At 44.5% G+C, this 19,392-nt stretch overlaps 1 protein-coding gene across 1 annotated transcript in view; it reads left to right on the top strand.

Annotated features, from left to right (window-relative positions):
- The first annotated feature begins 7,422 nt into the window (after positions 1-7,422).
- The window catches only part of Itpr2 (inositol 1,4,5-trisphosphate receptor type 2), a 387,210-nt gene continuing 375,240 nt past the window's right edge, over positions 7,423-19,392 (top strand). The window contains exons 1-2 of the mRNA XM_036181996.1: positions 7,423-7,481; positions 7,853-7,923. Coding sequence (XP_036037889.1) covers positions 7,423-7,481; positions 7,853-7,923 — 130 coding nt within the window. The remainder of the gene's footprint in view (positions 7,482-7,852; positions 7,924-19,392) is intronic.

The raw sequence follows: 19,392 nt of genomic DNA, 5'->3' as shown, positions 1-19,392 counted from the left end.
GCTTGTGGGATGAGGTGATTGTGGAGGGCTGTGCCTTTTTTAATTAGAACATTGGTGGGAAATTTTCACAGTAATAAGGCCAATGAACCTTAAAAACAGTTGCTCAAAGAAGATAGCTTAAAAATATAATGAGTATATTTAGCTCAAAATCCACTGAACTATAGGCAACCTATGACTGATGAGAGAGTCAGCCTTGCCCCAGGGTTGAGCTCCCTAATTGGTTGTTCAATACAGAGAGGTCAGCCCTGAAACCATATATACACTCGACAAAAGCAGTGTTGGCTGGTTGTATTGATATATTTGTACATAGATATCATTTATACATAGCTAATCATAGTAATTGGAGAAGAAGAGGCTATCAATTTGAGAGTGGGGGTCTTAGAAGGAGTTGGAGGGAAGGGACTGGGAGGGGCTGGAAGAGGAAAGGGAAGGGAGAAAGAGCTGTAATTATGTTTAAATTAAAATTTAAAAAGTCCATTGTAAGGAAGGGAATTCGAGGGCTTGGGGAGATGGCTCAGTGGTAAAGTGCCTACTGTGCAGGCATGGATAACACAAGTGTCTGTAAGCTTAGCACTGGACTGAGTGGATGTATCAGGTGGAGACAGGAGTCTAACCTAATCAATGAACTTCAGGTTCAGTGAGAGACCCTGCCTCAAAAACACATTGGAGAGCCATTGGAGGAAGACAGGTGATTGGCTTCCACACTTGCAGGTTAGGTCAGAGTGAAACATATGCATGTGTAATCCCACGCCCCCAGGAAATGTGAAAGCCGGATAAAATGATATACAAGTATATTACAAGATTTAGTTACAGAGCACAGATGGTCTTCAGGGATGGTGTTTTCTGCCCATATCTCCAGGGGCTAGAAGATTGTTCTGTCTTGGGGAGAATTAGGAAAACCCTGCTAATTAAATATAATAAAACAGGGTAGTTTTCTGTCAATTTGACAGAAGGAACAGTTGATAAGAGGAGGGAACCTCAAATGAGACAATGCCTCCATAGGATCGGGCTGTGTGCATGCTGGTGGGGTGTTTTCTTAGTGATTGATGGGGTGGGTGGGAGACCACTGTGGGTGGGGCCACCTGGGCTGGTGGTCCTGGGTTCTATAAGAAAGCAGGTTGAGTAAGCCATGGGGAACAAGCCAGTAAGCAGCTCCCCTCCATGGCCTCTGCTCAGCTCCTGCCTCCAGGTTCCTGCCCCACTTGATTTCCTGTCCTGACTTCCTTTAGTGATGATCAGTGATGTGGAAATGTAAGGCAAACACACCCTCTCCTCCCCAGGTTGCTTTGGCCATGGTGTTTCATCACAGCAATGGTGACCCTAAGACACTTACCGAATTCAAATGCTGTTATTCCTAGGAAGAACAGTGAAGGTGTGGTGCCTGCGTGTATCAGTGAGTTAACTGGTAAGACTGAAGGAGTTCTTATGTACCTTAGATTCCTGGATCTTCAGTTTCAGGTGGTTGTAGCAGTAGTTGGCTCTGAAAGTGAATTTGCCTTTAGGAGCTTAGAAGTAGGAAGTCCACAGGAAGAGCCTCAGAATCTGTGTTTCCCTAAGGCTGTTTTGAAAAGAAGGGAAAGTGGTGTTTCCTGTTTTCTTTCTTAACCAGAGGAATCTGTTGGGTATCAGCATAGCAGAAAAGCATTTTGTAGATGAAAGGAACAAGTGTGGGGCCCAGACAGCTGCTCCCTCCAGGGACAGGCACTCAGGCCAGAGGGATGCCAGCGCTTCCCTTCACCTTGTCTTCCTAAAACTATCTTTCTCAGATGTGAAATTCTAAAAGCGAGGTATACAACTTCCAGGAAGCCTTTATCACGGCCAGTCCGGGGCCATGTAGAGCTCTTAACCCTTTCCTTGCTGCACCTTGGCTCTTACTTGTATTCAGTGCAGCCTGTGATCCCAGCCCTTGGGAGTGGAGGCAGGAGGATAAGGAGTTCAAGGCCAACCTGGCCTGAGCTGCATAAGGCCTGTCTCAATTCCCCTCCCCACATAAATAAAAATTAAGAAATACATATGTTCATATATATTATGTAGGGTATGGAGACTTTCAAATAAAGAGAAAAGAAGAGCATACATAAATCTATCCACAGATGGTGGCAATGAGCCTTCAGATCACATGAAGATCTTCTTGAGGAAGATAATGGTGTAGCTCCTCCACTCCTTCATCTTCATATACCCTTGTGGGCTTGCAAGCGTCCCTGCTCTGTCCTCTCCATATACTCTATTGAAGCACTAACATTCGAGACATTCTTCCACTTACGAAGGGCTAGGGCAGTCCGTTTTGAGCTCTTAGTTTTACTTTCAGAGGAAAAACTCAGTGAAAGCAGCCAGCTCTGTATTGTATAGTAGCAGACAGTGGTGTTGCAGGGCTGTGCCTATGGAATAGAGGCGCTCCCTCTCTGCTCTTCACTGGGGTCAAAAGATTAAATTTGTGTTAAGAATTGCAAAACTTCAAAAAAAAAACCCCAAAACAAAAAACAATTCAAGCCCTCATGACCACAAGGTATGCTTATGCTCATGACTGAGGCCTCAGAGGCCGGACAGTGTGTGGCTCATAAGCAACACCTGAGATAATTTTTGTTTTGTTTTGTTTTGTTTTCGAGACAGTGTCTAATGTAAACATGTAAGCTCAGACTCTCCTTGGTTGGCCTTGAACTCCTGATCTACCTGCCTCCACCCCCTGGGATTAGAGGCTCACCCCACTAAGTTTGGCTTTAGGAATAGCTCCATGCCTTTTTATTCCTTCCGTGTCGACTGGAGGTGTGTCTTGGGGATGACAGCTTTTCCTTTTTGATCACATGTGACTACATTTAGTTGTTGGGAAATGCTGGAAGCTTGGTGTCTGCCTGAGATACACAAGAGTGGGAAGCATCTTGCTACTCTGCTAGTCCCTTTCTGGCAGTCCCTGGAAGCTCCCTGGTCTTGGATTGCCTCAGAAACAGTCACCTGCTTTAGCTTTAACGAGGTAGCTTCCTTCCTGTCCAACGTTCTGGAAACACACATAGCTTCTTGCACTGTAATGACTGTGGGAATCACTCTCCAGCTGCCAGAGGTTTTTCTGGCCAGGGAACTTCTCTTGCCAACTGTTTTCTCTAAGAATATCTCCCTTTTATGTCTGCTCAGCCAGGAAGTGATAGCTGTGTCTCATGTTCTTGCTGTTTTGAAGATGGCAGTGTGGTTAAGGGGATGGGAGGGGTAGGTGCTGAGCTCCAGACCGAATCACCAACCACAGTCTCTGAAGGTTTTATAGGACAGAAAGTTCCTGGCTACTTAATGCTCTGCCCTGTTCTGTCCTGGCACTCTTCCTGGCCGGGTGATTTTGGAGGTCCCTTATGTTGTCTGTGTCTAGAATATATGGTGTCAAATACATGGTTTTCTCAGGGGTGAGTCAGTGTGAATCTTTGTGTCGTTGGTCCCTTGTTTTACCTTTCTTCCTGAGGAGGAAGCCTCAATTTAGAAAATGCCTCCATAGGATTGAGCTATAGGCGAGCCTGTAGGGCATTTTCTTAAGAAGTGATCAAAGCAAGGAGAGCCCAGCTCAATGTGGGTCGAGCAACCCTGGGCAGGTGGTCCTATGAGCAAGCCAGGGGAATCAAGCCAGTAAGCAGCGCCCCTTCATGGCCTCTGTATCGGTTTCTGCTTCTAGGTTTCTGTCCTGCTTGACTTCCTTCAATGATGGACTATGATGTAGATGTGTAAGCCAAACAAACCCTTTCCTCCCCATCTCGATTCTGGCCATGGTGTCCAAGGACGAGGAACCCAACTAAGGCAGCATGTAACATACTGCATTCATGGCATCTCCATATGTATTAATTAGTTGTTTTCCCTCCACTCCCATCCCTCCTCCCTGTCTCCAGCTCACCTTCTGTAGTTCCTCCTCCATCCTAGCTTATAGCTTATTACATGCAATCCTTCGTCCTGTCTGCTCACCTTGCTAGGGTGAGTGCACACATGGGAATAGACGTGCTAACAGCAGGGTGAACACATGCTCAACTTTAATTTTTTAAAATTTATTTAGTTATTTATGTGTATGAATGTTTGTGTGCATATATCTATGTCTATATCTATCTGTGTATCACATATGTTCCTGGTGCCCTTAAAGGCCAAAAGGGACTATGGACCCCCTGAGATAGGAGTTACAGACAGTTGTGAGCTGCCACACAGGTGCTGGACTCAAACCCTAGTTTTCTGTTAAGAGCCAGTACTTTTAATCATGGAGCCGCCTCTCCAGCCCAGTCTACCGTTCGTTTTTCTTTTTCTCTCATATATTACATCCTGACTGCAGTTCCCCTCCCTTCCCTTCCCACCCTCACCTCCCCTCTCTCCCAGACCAACCCCCTCTACCTCCCCTCAGAAAAGAACAGGCCTCTCAGGGACATTAACCAAACACAGCATAACAAGCTACAATAAGACTAGGCACAGACCATGACAGCAAGGCTGGATGAGGCAACCCAGTAGGAGGAAAAGGGTCCCAAGAGCAGGCAAAAGAGTCTGAGACAGCCCCTGCTTCCACTGTTAGGAGTCCCACAAGCACACCAAGCTACACAGCCACAACATATATGCAGAGAACCTAGGTCAGACCCCTGCAGGCTCTCTGATCTTTGCAAGCCCTGTTTAGCTGATTCTGTGGGCTGTGTTCCTGTGGTGTTCCTGACCCCTCTGGTTCCTCTGATGCTTCCTCCCCTCTTCTGCAGGACTCCCAGAGCTCCACCTAATGTTTGGCTGTGGGACTCTGCACCTACTCCCACCAGTTCTGGATGAAATCCCTCTGGTCCCTCTCATGATGATTCTGCTAGGCTCTGACCCCGAAACACTCTGCAGGCAGGTCAAAATGTAGGTGGAAGGTTTTGTGGCTGGGTTTGTGTCCCAGTCCTTCCACATGAGGCCTTGCCTGGTGACAGAAGATGCCTGCTTCAGGCTCCATGTCCCCCATGGAGGGAGTCTTTGCTAGGGTTACTCTTATAGATACTATGGAGTTTCCTCTACACTACGTTTCTATCTTGTTCTCGAAATGCCCCCAATTCCAGTCATTTTTCCCACTGTTTTCTCTTCCCCACCACACCTGATCCCTCCTGTTCCTAACCCCAGTGCACCAGTGAAATCTACTCTATTTCCCCTCCCCAGGGAGATCCTTGCATCCCCCTTTACAATAGCCACAGACAATATAAAATATCTTGGTGTAATGCTAACCAAGCAAGTGAAAAACCTGTATGATAAAAACTTCAAGTCTTTGAAGAAGGAAACTGAAGAGGACACCAGAAGATGAGAAAATCTCCCACACTCACGGACATTAACGTAGTAAAAATGGCCAATGGGTTTTTTAGTATCAGTAGTTGATTATGTTTTAGAATGGACGGACCGATGCTCCTTGTTCCCTCCCACCCCTCCTTCCTTCCATTATTTCCAAACTCAGTTCCACTGCTTTAGTCTTTAGAGTGGAATGGTCAGTTTCTACAGAAGTTTTGTCAGGAGCAGCACGGCTCCTTAGTTTACCGGTTTTACGGAGGCTTTGGGTAGCTGAGACCAGACCGTCTTTACAGAAGTGCCCTGTGTTTTGGTTAATTGCTTTCAGCCCATTTCTCTCTAAGACTGCTGAGCACTGAGATTCGGAGGAGGGGCTCTATGGCACTCAGCTCAGAATGGGAGGCACAGAGATGAGCAGGGTGTCACCTCTCTTCTATAGTTTTTATGTGCCCTAAATAGGACTGATTTCTTTTTATCATTATGTTTTGAATTCTAAACATGTCTTGGCTCCTTAGAAAATCTGACCTTTCTTTCATGGCCATTTTGTCTAAGTCTGATGTTGCCATGTGTTTGGGGCTGCTCAAAGCCTTTCCAATTCCATGCCAGGAACTTCCCCATGGAAGTCTGATCTCATAGAAAAGCATCTAATGGTTTAGAAGTGGATTCTTCTGGTAACTAAATAAACCAGGAACTAAAGTTTCATGTTGTTTGGGTTTTTATCCAAAGTGAATGGAATTGATGCACTGGGAAGATTCTGGTTAATACTAGGATGAAAGAGGATAAAGGTAGCTGCTACGTGGACACCTTCCTTTGTGTGCATCTAACTCACACCTCGTAGTATTATGACAGCGCTGCCGCTGCCAGCCAGGCCCATCATGCCACTCTGCCCCTGAGAGATCGGGTCCCGAATCCGAGTTAGACTTCCTCTGCGAGCAGAAGAGGGTGTGCAGACTTCCCCTGTGAGCAGAAGAGGGTGTGCAGACTTCCCCTGTGAGCAGACTTCCCCTGTGAGCAGAAGAGGGTGTGCAGACTTCCCCTGTGAGCAGAAGAGGGTGTGTAGACTTCCCACCTTGGAATTGTCCTAGAAAACATTCATAAAACTTTAAATAGGTTCATAATGTATTTTTGTAAGTCATGAAGGGATTATTAACTTAGGTGGCACTAGTGAGCCCCTGCTGTGTGTCAGGCTCCTTTCAGAAGCAGAGCATGCTGTAGGGAGTAACACAGGCAATGTCCTCAAGCTTCTGTGAGGGTTTAGAAAGAAACAGGGGTTGAAGGTGTTGGACTCTCCCTCCTAGCAGTGACACAGGTAGGTTGTCTCGCCCTTGTTTTACAGGGGGGTGGGTGACCAAAGTTAAGATGAAAGCTGGGTGTCACAACTACCCACTCCATGCTCATATGTGTGACCACATGAGTGTGTCCTTGAGCCATGCAGACACAGTCACCTAAAAACGAGTGAGAGGATTGTAGAAGCTGGGGCTAATCTGACCGCTTTTCTTTTTTCTTTTGGAGACAAGGTCTCATTATGTAGCTCTGGCTGTCCTGAAGCTCTCTATATAGAACAGGGGCCTCAAACTCACAGACATCTGCCTGTGTCTACTTCCCAAGGGATTAAAGGCGTGTACCATCATCACACCTGGCCCCTGATCACTCTTCATATTTTGCTGTGTTCCATGTATGTGCTAGAGTGTCTGTATGTGTGCATGTGTGTGCAGGAGCCTGAGTGTGCCAGAGCCTGAGTGTGCCAGAGGAGGTGTCAGATTAGCCATAACCGGAGCTGGAGTCACAAGCGGTTGTGAGCCACCATGAGGATGCTGGGAATCAAATTTGGGTCTTTTACAAGAGCAGTAAGCACTTTTCAGCCGCTTGGGCCATCTCTCCAGCCCTCTATGTTTTTATATATACATTTGTAGAGGTATGTGCATGTGTAAATGTACATATTAAAATATTATTTATTCATTGGCAATTTCATACATGAATGCAATGTATTTAGATCATATCCAGTCTGAGGCCCTCCCTCATGTTCCCTCTGTCTCTGTGTCTTCTGCCCGGTGTCATTCCATCTCTTCATCCTTCGATTACCCATGAGTCAGTTAGTGCTGTCCACTACTTGTGCAAGAGTGTAGGGCCATCTGCTTCAGTGTGGGCAGCCTGCTAAGGCTGCATCTCTCAAGAAAAATGATTGTCTCTCAGCAGCTATCACCTGCTAACAGCTCTTCAGTTAAGGACCAGGCCTTGTGAGGCCCTCTGCTCCCCATACTGGAGGAATATTGCCTGCTTGATCATAAGCATGTCATTTTAAATATATATATAACCTTGCTACTTGGTTAGTGCTTACTTTCATAACATCCTAGAGGTCAGGGCATTTCCCTTAATGGGGTTTTAGACAGCTCAGCTGTGCTTGGTGGCTGTCAAGGTCATAGCTGATCTAACCAGTTTCCTACCACTTAATACTTCCTGTTCTTTGAGCAATCAGATCTTTTTATGAATCCAGGACTCCTGAAAAGTTTCTGAGTATTCAAACTGTAAATATTTACCCAATGTCCTTGTGTGGAGTGTGGTTTATGAGTGTGATGATGCTAACAGTACAAACATTCTTTCCCTTTAGGTTGGTGGATGACCGGTGTGTGGTACACCCAGAGGCAGGGGACCTTGCTAACCCACCCAAGAAGTTCAGAGGTAAGAAAAAAATGATGTAGATAGCGTGACCTAAGAGGGCAGATTATTTCATGTTTTAAGGTAAATAATGTCAAAATTGTACTCAGTGTGTCACTCAAGATCATTTCCAGTTCCCCATAGTGTCTGGTTGTTGTTGAACTTTGAGCGATCAATGATGAAGAATTACCCGAGTTTTGTTTTGCAATGTGACATCTACACACTGACAAGAACTCCTGGCAATTAACCATGAAAGATGACATTTTCAAGCCAGTTAATAAGAACTAAGTGCTATTTATTTATAGATTTCTGTGGCAGTCATATTATAGTGTTTTACTGGTAGCTTGTTAATTATCTTTATGAATGTTCCATGTTGCATGAACGTAGCTTTAGCGTCATACCCAGATGATGTGTGGTAACTAACTGTTGTCTTAGAGCTTGGCTGCAAGTGACCTCTGAGAAGCAGCTTCATAGTCTCCTTGGCTGAGAAACCAGTTGCAGCAGCAGGTTAATTATAACTAAGCTGCTGCAAAAGGATTAATAGGACCTGTAGAACATTCTAGAAAACAAAAAGTGGTGACTAAAACAATGTAACAACAGCACACAAACATTAAATGTTAGGATCCACATATAGGAGAGAACACATGATGTCTTTCTGAGCTGGAGTGCCTCACTTAATACATGTCTTAGGTTTCTATTCTTTACTTTCCTTCTTTTTTTTTTTTTTGAGACAAGGTTTCTCTGTGTAACCACGATGGCTGTCACTCTGTAGACCAGGCTGGCCTTGTACCACCACTTGCCAGGCTTTGACCAAAAGCAACTTGGGGAGGAAAGGTTTCATTTTAGCTCACAACTCTTGGTCACACTCGGTCACTGAAGGAATTCAGGGTTGGAATTCAAAGCAGGAGCTGATGTAGAGGCCATGAAGGAGTGCTGCTTGCTCCCCAGGGCTTGCTCAGTCTGCTTTCTTATACAACCCAGGCCACAGTGGGCTGAGGCCTCTCATATCAACTACTAGTTAAGATAATGCTCCAGAGCCTTGCTTACAGGCCAGTCTGATGGAGGCGTTTTCTCAGTTGTGTTCCCCTCTTCCCAGACAACTCTAGCCTGTGTCAAGTTTAAAACAAACAAACAAACAAACAAACAAACAAACGCCAAAAATAACACCCCCTCCAAAACAACGAGGACAATATAATAATGTCTAGATCCATCAGTTTCCCTACAAGTTTTATAATTTCATTTTGTTTACAGCTGAGTAAAATTCCATTGTGTATGTATGCCACATGCCATTCTCCATTCATCTGTTGATGGATACCTGGACGGTTCCATTTCCAGGCTATTGTGAACACACCAGCAATAAACATGGATGTGCAAGTATCTCTGTTGTAGGCTATAGATTCCTCTGGACATAGACCCAGGAGCAGACAGCTGCAACATATGGTAGCTTTATTTCTAATCTTTTGAGAAATCTCTATATTGGTTTCATAAGGGCTGTACCAGTTTACACTCCCTTCATCAGAGAACAAGAATTCCTCTTTCCTTGAACTTCTTTCTTATAAAACTTATTTTATTGTGTGTCTGCATGCACATGTGTGCTCCTGAATATATGAATATGTGGTATCTGTGTTCTGCCCCCACAAAGACCGGAAGAGGTATTAGATCTGGGGTTACAGGTGCTCCTGAGCTGCCTGCTGTGGGTGCTGGGAACTGAACCTGTGTCCTTTATAAGAACAGCAAATGCTCTTGTCATTTTTTTTCTTTATTTCTTTGATCAGAGCCATAATGACTCAGAGGAGACAGAATCTTAACGTTTTCATTTGCGTTTTCCTGATTGGCTAAAGAAAGATGTTGAACATAAAATGCTTATTTGTATAATGATAGCTTATGTTTCTTCTTTTGGGAACTATTTATTTCATCAGCCCATTTATTGATGGGCAGTTTTGATTCTTTGTTCAGTTGTTACAGCTTATCTTAGTCAGGTTATTATCACTGCAATGAAACACCATGACCCAAAGCGAGCTGAGGAGGAAAAGGTTGGTTTGGCTTACACTTCCCCATCATAGTCCATCACTGAAGGACTCCAGGACAGGAACTCAAACAGGACAGGAACCTGGAGGCAGGAGCTAATGCAGAGGCCATGGAGGGGCTCTGCTTACTGGCTTGCTCCCCATGGCTTGCTCAGCCTGAGTTTTTATAGAACCCAGGACCACCAGCCCAGGGATGGCACCACTCACAATGGGCTGGGGCCTCCCCCATCAATTTTGAATTAAGAAAATGCCCTACAGGCTTGCCTACAGCCAGATCTTATGGATGCATCTTCTCAATTGAGGTTCCTTCCTCTTTGATGATACTAGCCTGTGTCAAGTTTACATAAAACCACACAGCACATAATTCTTCATATAATCTAAATTTTAACTTCCCTGTCTGAGATATAGCTGGTGAAGATTGTCCTCCATTCCATCCATTCATTGTGCTGATGATTTTCTTTGTTATGTGAAAACTTCTTAACTTTTTGTAGCTCCATTTCTTCATTCTTACACTGCTCTGCTGTTGGAGTCCTGTTTAGATGGTTCAAAAGAAATAGTTTAAAAGGCAAAGTGGGACAATGCAGTGTTTGTAATGGGGAAAGCCATGAATGTCAGGGTTTCATAGCATTGTCTGAGGACTGTGTCATCTAAAGTGGGTCACCTGTTGGGAGCCTCCGATGGCGTCTGTCACTGTCCCATGAGAATTCAGCTGGATAGCAAGAACAATGTCCACTGGTGAGGGGTTGTAAGCCTTTCTGTCTTCCCAGAGACAGCCATCGAAGACCATTTTTGTATCATTATACAAATGTAGTTAAGTTATAATAGAAAGGCATAATGTGTTTCCATTAAGATGTTAGGCTCTGCCCCTTACACCCTAACCTCTTCTGGGGTAGAATTTTTTTCTATCTTATTTTATTTTATTTTTTCTCAGTCATTAAATTTTACCATTAGAAGACCCCTTCTTCTCCCCTGAAAACAGCCATTGGATACTGTGGGCTGAGATATCCAAGCTCTGAGATCATGTGATCAAACTTGGTTCCCAGGGGTGTCCCAGGTCTTTGTGCTGGGATTCTCAGTAGCCTGATTGCCCTGTTCTCGGGGGGATTTTTCCTTCCCATAGAGCAGGTTGTATGCAAGTACAGGTTACCCTGGAGAACATGAAGGGTCTGAGCTAATAGCTTTGTGCCCAAGAGGCAAATAGATTCAGACTCCTGAGCCCCTGTTATCCATCCAGTGGACAAGGCTTCAAGGTGTGAATCACTCTGAGCTGGAGCCTGGCTTTCCTGTAATCTGACTCTCAGCTCACCACCCTGAGGGTTGGCTCTCAGTTCCTGCTTCCACTTTAAAGTTAAACCGTCTGTCTCTCCATTTATCACCACAGAAGGGTGTCCTTTCCTGTCGGGACCTAGAGATCCTCTTGTCTGAGAACCCAACTCTTCTCTAAGATTTATGGATTCTCATCCCAGCAGAGCCCAGAGCAGAAGTCTCTGAGCTTAGCTCGCGTCTGTCCTGGTTTCCCCAGCGGCCAGGAGCAAATGCCCCCAAACGTGGCAGCCCAGCCTTGGGCAGTTTGTGGGTGCGGCTTTGCCTGAACCTCGTCTGCTGCCTGTGTCTGTTTCTGCTGCCCTCCTATTCAGCCATAGCAGCCATCGCAGGCTCCTAGAGCTGATTCTGGGAATCACAAGCCCAGCATGTCCAGACTGCTCTGCCAAGTTCCCAGAACCATGTTTCTTTCTTAGTTGCTATGAAGGGACAATAGCCATCATCACCTTAGTTCCTCTCCTTCAGCTGAGCGTATGCTAGTCTTAATTTGAACAGTTTTCATTGTTCAACAATGAAATGTGACTCTGTCTCAATTCCTCCAAATTCTTGAGAAATTTGTTGGAGCTAAAGTTCCAAATGGGTTAAAGTGATGATTTTTTCCAACTATGCACAATTGTAAAGTTTCCTATGGATGTGTCATGAGAATTTTTATTTTTGGAGAGGATCTAGGCAACATCTACCCCCTTCCTTCTGAAGTGCCAATGGCAAACCAGACTTCTCCCTGGGGAACCAATGAGTTTATTGGACTTAGGCACAAAGCATGGGTGAGGGGTGACTAGTAGGAGTGTGGGTGACTTAAATTACTGCCTCAGAAGGTCTGCATCAGGCGTGGATGATGGCTCCTCTGGGTCGATATAGATGGAGTTCTCTGCCTTCAGTCTTCCCAGCCTGTGTCTGTGTAGATGGAGTTCTCTGCCTGCCTTCAGTTTCCCAGCCTGTACACTCAAATCCCTCCCTGAGACCCGAGGCCTGTACTATTAGGACCGAAATGTGTGCCGCTAGCTAGTTGCTTAGGCCAGGGTTCAATGACCCTCCCACCTGCTCCTTCTCTGAAGGAGTGTCTGCAGTCCATCAGCCCTACCAGGATGATCTGCAAACAGGCACAGTTGATCTGATGAGGAAGGTGGCAGTTTGGCTTGGAGGACAACGACATCGCAGTGGCCTTGTCAACAGAGAAAACCAACTTGTAAACAAACTTCCGGAGGTCCTTACAGCCTAGTGTACAGTTAGCTTCAGTAGAAATCATACAAGGAGAGTGCTGGGGAAGGAAACAGACTGGCTTTGTGTTAGGTGAGCTAAGAGCCTTTGCTAATTAGATTCTTGGTTTTATTTATTCAACTTACTTGATTTTTTTTTTTTTTTTTTTTTTATCTAGGGTACTGTGTAGGGCAAGGTGACTTTGAATTTGCTATGTAGCTCCGGATGGCCTTGAACTTTGATGCTCCTCTCTCCACCTCCTGAGTGTTAGGATTACCAGTGTGTGACAGCGTGCCTGGCTTTCTCTGTTTAAAAAAAAAAATCTTGAAACACAGTGGTCAAGGCGCTTGTTCAAGGGAGAAACCTGCCCTATTCCTTTTCTTCAAATACGCGTGTATCAGCTAGGTTTCTCGTTGTGGCCAAATGCCTAAGAAACAGACCCAAGGGAGGAAGGGTTGGTTTACTTGGGCCCATGGGTTGAGGCTTCCATCTGTTGAGTCAGGCAAGGTGTGATGGCAGGAACAGCTTTGGACCATGGCAGGCAGAGTGGGGGAGGGGTGCTTGCTCACAACTGGGCAGGTAAGAAGCAAAGAAAAGGGAATTGTGGGCATTCCGTTGGCGGTCTCTCTTTCTTGGTTTTATTAATCTGGGGTGAGCCACATTCAGGTTGAATCTCCCTCCTCAGTTACAGCCTCACAGACACGCCCAGATGTGTGTCTCCTAGGTGGTCCCAAACTCAGTCAGGCTGAAAGTGATGGGAGACACCCTGGCTTGCATCTCGCATGCCATTTGTCCACACTAAGACTTTGCTATGTGTGTGTTGCTAGTTACTAAATTCCAGACCTCATCTGGATTGTACTGGTTTTTCTACTCTTGCATTTTTCCCAAGATCCCTGCTGCATTTGGCCACCTTATCTCTTTCATTTTCTCTTGCAATGACTCTTCAGTCTTTATTGCTTTTGCCCTGATACTTTTGAAGAGTAGAGCCAGGTGTTTTATTGACTTTCTTTGGTTTGGCTCTTTCTGGTGTTTTTGTTACAGTTCACTTAGCAGGGGTTAAAGTCTGGAGATTCCAACCACAGAGGTTATATGACTTCTCTGTATCACACGGTCATAATGTCAACATGACTTATTACTAGCCTTGTTTTCTGATGTACAATTTCACATTCCTTGTGTTAAGTGAAGAGAGTAATTTCCATTTATGTTGTGTTGGCTTTACACTGTTTTCTTTCCATTTCCCTTTTGTGTGCCTCACTTTTCTAGAAAACCCTCTTGTAGAATGCCAATGTACAAGAGTCTGTGTGTGCCAGTGTGTGGTCTTTTTCAGTCAGGAGGAGAAGCTGGTTTACATGACAGTAAGAGGTTTACGTGTCCTTCTGTGACCCTAGGGGTGAGGAAACATAGACATGATGGCGAAACCAGGGGACCTGTCCCCAGGAGGGCCGAGGAGAGAAGAGATGGCTGGTCAGGTTCTCCACAATGTTGACCTTTTTGGATTAGAATGTTCTGATTCTTGCCATTCTGTAAGTTGTTGACCCAAGCTTTTTTCATAATCCACCAAGTTGATGCCAGGGCCACTCCTGGCAAGCAGCAGATGTTTAGAGGTCATAAATCATGGTGCTTCAGGGGCTGAAAGTTAAAGGAAGAATTTCTTTTCTGTGCGATATTAAAAGGAGGTGGCAAAAAATCAGGGGCTTCGGTGTGACCAAAGCGAAAATTTTAACCTGCTTCCTTTTCCGGTAATTAGAGAGGGCCTTTGAAGGCATGGCCTCACCTTTGCCTCCAGTCATGGAGGTTACACACTCAGGCACACAAATGAAGACTTATTAGTGGGTACATGCATGCTCAGGTGTGTATGCAAGCATGTGTGTATGTGTGTGTATGTGTGTGTGTGTGTGTGTGTGTGTGTGTGTGTGTGTGTGTGTTTGTGTGTTAAGGCCAGAAGTCAACATTAGGTGACTTCTTGTCTCTCTTTCCACCATATTTTTTGAGACAGGTTCTCTCTATGAACCCGGAGCCTCTCATTTCAGACAGCCCAGTTGACCTTTGTCCCTGAGGCCAACTGTCCCAGTTACAGAGGTACATTTTTTTCACATGGGAGCTAGGGATCTGACCTCAGCTCCTCAAGCTTGTGTGGCAGACACTACCACAGAGCCAACTCCTTAGGCTGCAGGTGCTTAACCTTTTATGTAGCTGAACATACCAGTCTTTTTTAACACGGTAGTTACATTCACTGCCTCCATTAACCCAACAGTTGCTTTGTGGAGTTCCTTCAGATTTGGCATTAATATCATTTTTTATTTTTTATTTTGAGACAGAGTCTCAGGTTTCCCAGACTTGCCTATATAGCAGGGACTGGGTTTGAACTCCTGCAACCTCCACACCCCCGGTGAGGGACTATCAGAGCGTCCACCATGCTGAGCTTAGTACCATGTCTTCTTCTCTTTGTACACAAAGACAAACTGTTTCTAGTTTGAAATCCACTAACCTAACTTATTGGGCATTTGATACTCCATGCTGCATTGCTCTTCAGGCTCCTTGGCTTCCTTATTTTGTTGTCAGAGATTGTTGCTATCCAGATTTGGAGTTCAGGAATCTGAGAGTAATGAGGTCATGCAGCCATCATAAGGTCACTGACCTTTGAAGCAGGGCTGAGACCAGAGCCATGGTTCATGACCCTCTCATCTTTGAACTTTGCTTGCCTGGAAATGCTGCCTCTTGTTCACAGCTGCACAAGGGAATCTGAACCTCTTCTCCAAATTTGTCTCAAATTTGATATTTTTGCAGCTCCTTTCCTCTATGGTCTTGATATGTTTTAATTCTTTCATAGGCCGCTAACTCTAGATTCCTCAGAAATTTCTCTGGCTGTCATATGGCCTTATTTGTTTTCTGCCCAGGTCACTGTTGGTTAGTTTGACACTTAATATGCACCAAGGACTAAACACAGTACAGTTGAGTTTATTCTGGGGAGAAGCCATCTTGGTCTTGGAGACTACATTTGCAGCTCAAGGGAATTTCTCACTTCAATTTTTCGATGAGTCCGAACTCTGATGTAATGATTTGTTGCTCACCAACAGCTACCTGGATCTGGACTAGGGCCTTTTAGCATTCTTCACAGGGTGTTAGTTTGACTGTAGCTACTGGGCATTTATGGAAGCCACCCTGATAACTGCTGTCTACAGCTAATCCCTTGTCATTGAAACTCCCAATTGGTGGTAGAAATGGGATGATAATGAGTTTATTTTCCTTAATGAGTTTATTTTCTTCAGTGAGATTTCAGAGAAGAGCTGAAGGGTGAGGAGACATGGATTCCAGTGCCTGATTGATTTTCCCGTGGAGCTACAAATGATTACAGAAATCATGTATTTTATAGTGCTGGAGAGATGGCCCAGTGGTTAAGCATACTGGCTGCTTCTGGTACCCACATGGTTCTTCACAAACATCTGTAACTCCACTTCTAGGGGATCCAATACCCTCTCTGACCATGGACACCAAACACATAGGTGGTGCACAAACACACATGTAGGCAAAGCACCCATGCACATAAAATACTATAAATAAATCTAAAGCACTCATTGGTCATTCAAAGGAGAATCTTGTGGTTCTGAGTGATAAGGAAAGAGTTGTTTGGGAAGTCCCATGAATTGTTAAGATCCTCACAGTAAATTGTATAAAAAAGGAATACTGTATGAACTTTGATTAATTTAATTGTTAAGTTTAATTAACCCCCTTTGAGTAAGAAGTGAGGGAGGGCCTGACAAGATGGCTTTGTGAGTAAAGGTGTTTGTTGAACAGGCTTACAACCTTAGTTTTATCCTAAGACCCATAAAAATCTGGGTGGCTGGGGCTGTGGTGGCCCATGCCTTTAATCTCAGCACTTGGGAGACAGAGGTAGGTGGATCTCTGTGAGTTCAAGGCCAGCCTGGACTACATGGTGAGTTCTGGTACAGCTAGGACTACACAGAGAAACCCTGCCTCAACAAAAAAACCAAAACAATCTGGATGTGGTAGCTCACTTCTGTAATCCACTACTCTTATGGGGAGTGAGAGGCAAGGACAGGAGAATTGTCTGGAAACATGAAGGCTGGTTAGCCAGGGACACACAATTGCAGAAAGAGAGATCCTACCTCGGCAAGGCTGAAGGCAAGAACCAACTCCTGAGAGTTGTCCTCTGACTTCCACATGTATGCTGTGGAATGCACAGCTGCACCCATACAGCCATATCACACACACACACATACAGCTGACGATGAAGAAAAAATAAACTCATGTTGTAAGTTCATGTGTCACAGTCTCCCTTCAAGTTGCACGTAAAGTTATTGGTCTAAATTCCTACTATTAATAAATATTATGAACTGAGAATTTTAATAGCTAACACTACAGATAGCTAAAACTACAACAGAGAGTTTTGGGGGCTGGATCAGCAGTTAAGCACACATGTAGAAGACCTGAGTTTGGTTCCTGGCACCCACATGGGTGGCTCACAATTACTTTTAACTCCAGCTCTAGAGGATCTGACATATTCTTCTGGCCTCTATGGACCACACAAATGTGCATAATTAAAAACAAATCTTTTTCTTTTTTAAAGATTTATTTTGTGTATATGAGTGCTTGCCTGCATGTATGTGCACCATGTGTGTGCAGTGCCTGCAGAGGCCAGAAGAGGGTGTTGGAGCTCTTGGAACTGAGTTACAGGTGGTTGTGAGTCACTCAAGGTGGGTTTGGGGAACTGATTCTGGTTCCTCTGCAGGAGGAGCCAGTACTCTGAGATGGCACTGAGCCATCTCTCCAGCTCCAAAACAAGTCGTTCATTTTTTAAAAAAATTTAAAATTTTTATCTTTTTTGGTTTTTTGAGACAGGGTTCCTCTGTGTAGCTTTGCACCTTTCCTGGAACTCGCTTTGGAGACCAGGCTGGCCTTGAACTCACAGAGATCTGCCTGCCTCTGCCTTCTGAGTGCTGGCATTAAAGGCATGCACCACCACCACCCGGCTAAAACAAGTCTTTTAAAAAAGGTGTTAAATGTGGAAATTCTCAGCTTTGAGTGCTTAAAGTGGTCTTTTTTGGTGTGATTTTACATAGTCTAGTATCATCCTATTTTACCAAGGTGCATACCATACTTTAGGATGGGAATTCCATGCTTACAGTTATGCAGTCAGTAATTAAGGTGGTGGACTTATAATCTCCCATGCTAGATTGTCTTGGAGGCAGTCAACAGAGATCATGGATTGTACTCTGCATAGTGTACCATGTGAACTCATTGCTACACTCCAGACAAGTTGGAGATAAATGTAGTTCTCAAAGAGTTTATAATCTAATGAAGGAGATAAGAGATGTATACAAATAATTATAACTCAAGGCATGAAGAGATAAGGGCTAAATAAAAAGCTGTGGCGGATGTATTGTGGGAGGACGGAGATTTTAACATCCTGCTCTCAGTGCAGCGGATGCTTCTTAGTTAGGCTGCACTTTTCTTGGAAGGACTGGACCTGAGGGAGGGACACCTGGGATTTCAGGCTTTTCGTGAGTGTCACTCAGAAACCATTATTACTACCTAGCTCAGAAGACAACTCTCAGGAGAATGTTCTCTGCTTACTGCAGTTATTATCTAGGGTAATGACTGGTGTTTATGGCAGCATCCTGATGCTTCCTTGAACTATGATAGGGTTCGGTGAGCCTTGCTATTCTGATGAACGTACCAGAGATGAAAGCACCAGGTGCCACCATTGTAGATCTGGTCAGAAGCAGGTGATCATTGATTATGATAAGAGACCTACCAACATCTAATATTTATCTAGTCCTTATTGTATGCCAATTGATTTTCTAATTGCCTTAGATCATTAAATTATTCAACTCTATCTAATGAACCATATTTTAATAAAATTGTATTATCTGCTGTAACAGAAATCCAAAAGCCTCCACTTTCAAAACAAATCCAAAGCTGTTGCAATGGCTGTGTGACAGACTTTTCCTGGGGAGACAACAACATATATGTCTACTCACCCCAGAAAAGGAACCCACAACAGACCAAAGTAACAATTGCACCAGTGTCCAGTTTGGTGAACCAGTGAGTTTTATTGGGGTTACTAACAGGAGTGTGGGTGAAAGTCACTTACAAGGAACAGGGATAACTCAAAAGCAGCTACCTCTCCAGTAAGTGCCTCATGACACAGATGACCATTGGGAGCATCGTTCTTTCTGCAGTTTGGATGCTCAGGGTCTCCACCCTCAGCAACTGCTTAATCCCTTTTTTAATGTGAGGACATACCCTAAAGAATCCTCCAGGCTCTAATTCTCTTCAGGTACCTGGACTTTAGTTTACCCCTGTTTACAACCTAGGACTCCTGGGGCAAATGTTTCAAATTGGAGAGGATGCTGCAAGCCAGAGAAACAGGCCATATGACACCAATGACTTATATAGGTCAAATGTTTATTTATCTTTCCCTTAATAGTTGCTAGGTGACTGAGCTGGGACAAATTAAGTTAAACATTTTGCAAAGTCCACCTAAACTTACCATACTATAGGCATGTTTAAAAAGATGTGTTTTTGGGCTGGGGAGATGGTTCAGTGGTTAAGGAAACAGGATGTTCTTCCAGAGAACCTGGGATAGGTTCTCAGCACTTACAAGCAGCTCACATCCATCTATAACTCCAGTTCTAGGGGAATCCAGCACCTTCTCTTGGTCCCCGAGGGTGTTAGGTACTCATGTGGTACACAGACATACATGTGGGCAACATACTCATTCATATAAAATAATAAGATAATTAAAAATTTTTTAAAGATTTTTTGTTTTGTGTGTGTTTTGTGTGTATGTGCAGAGTGCCTGTGGAGGCCAGAAAAGGGTGCTGGAGCCTCTGGAGCTGGAGCGAGAGGTGGTTGTGAGCCACTCAGGTGCTGGGAACTGAACCTGGATTTTCTGCAAGAACAGCAAGTGTTCTTAACAGCT

The sequence above is a fragment of the Onychomys torridus genome, chromosome 3 (assembly GCF_903995425.1).
Source record: "Onychomys torridus chromosome 3, mOncTor1.1, whole genome shotgun sequence".
In the NCBI taxonomy this organism is placed as follows: Eukaryota; Metazoa; Chordata; class Mammalia; order Rodentia; family Cricetidae; genus Onychomys; species Onychomys torridus.
This window is presented reverse-complemented; position numbering and strand designations above follow the sequence as displayed.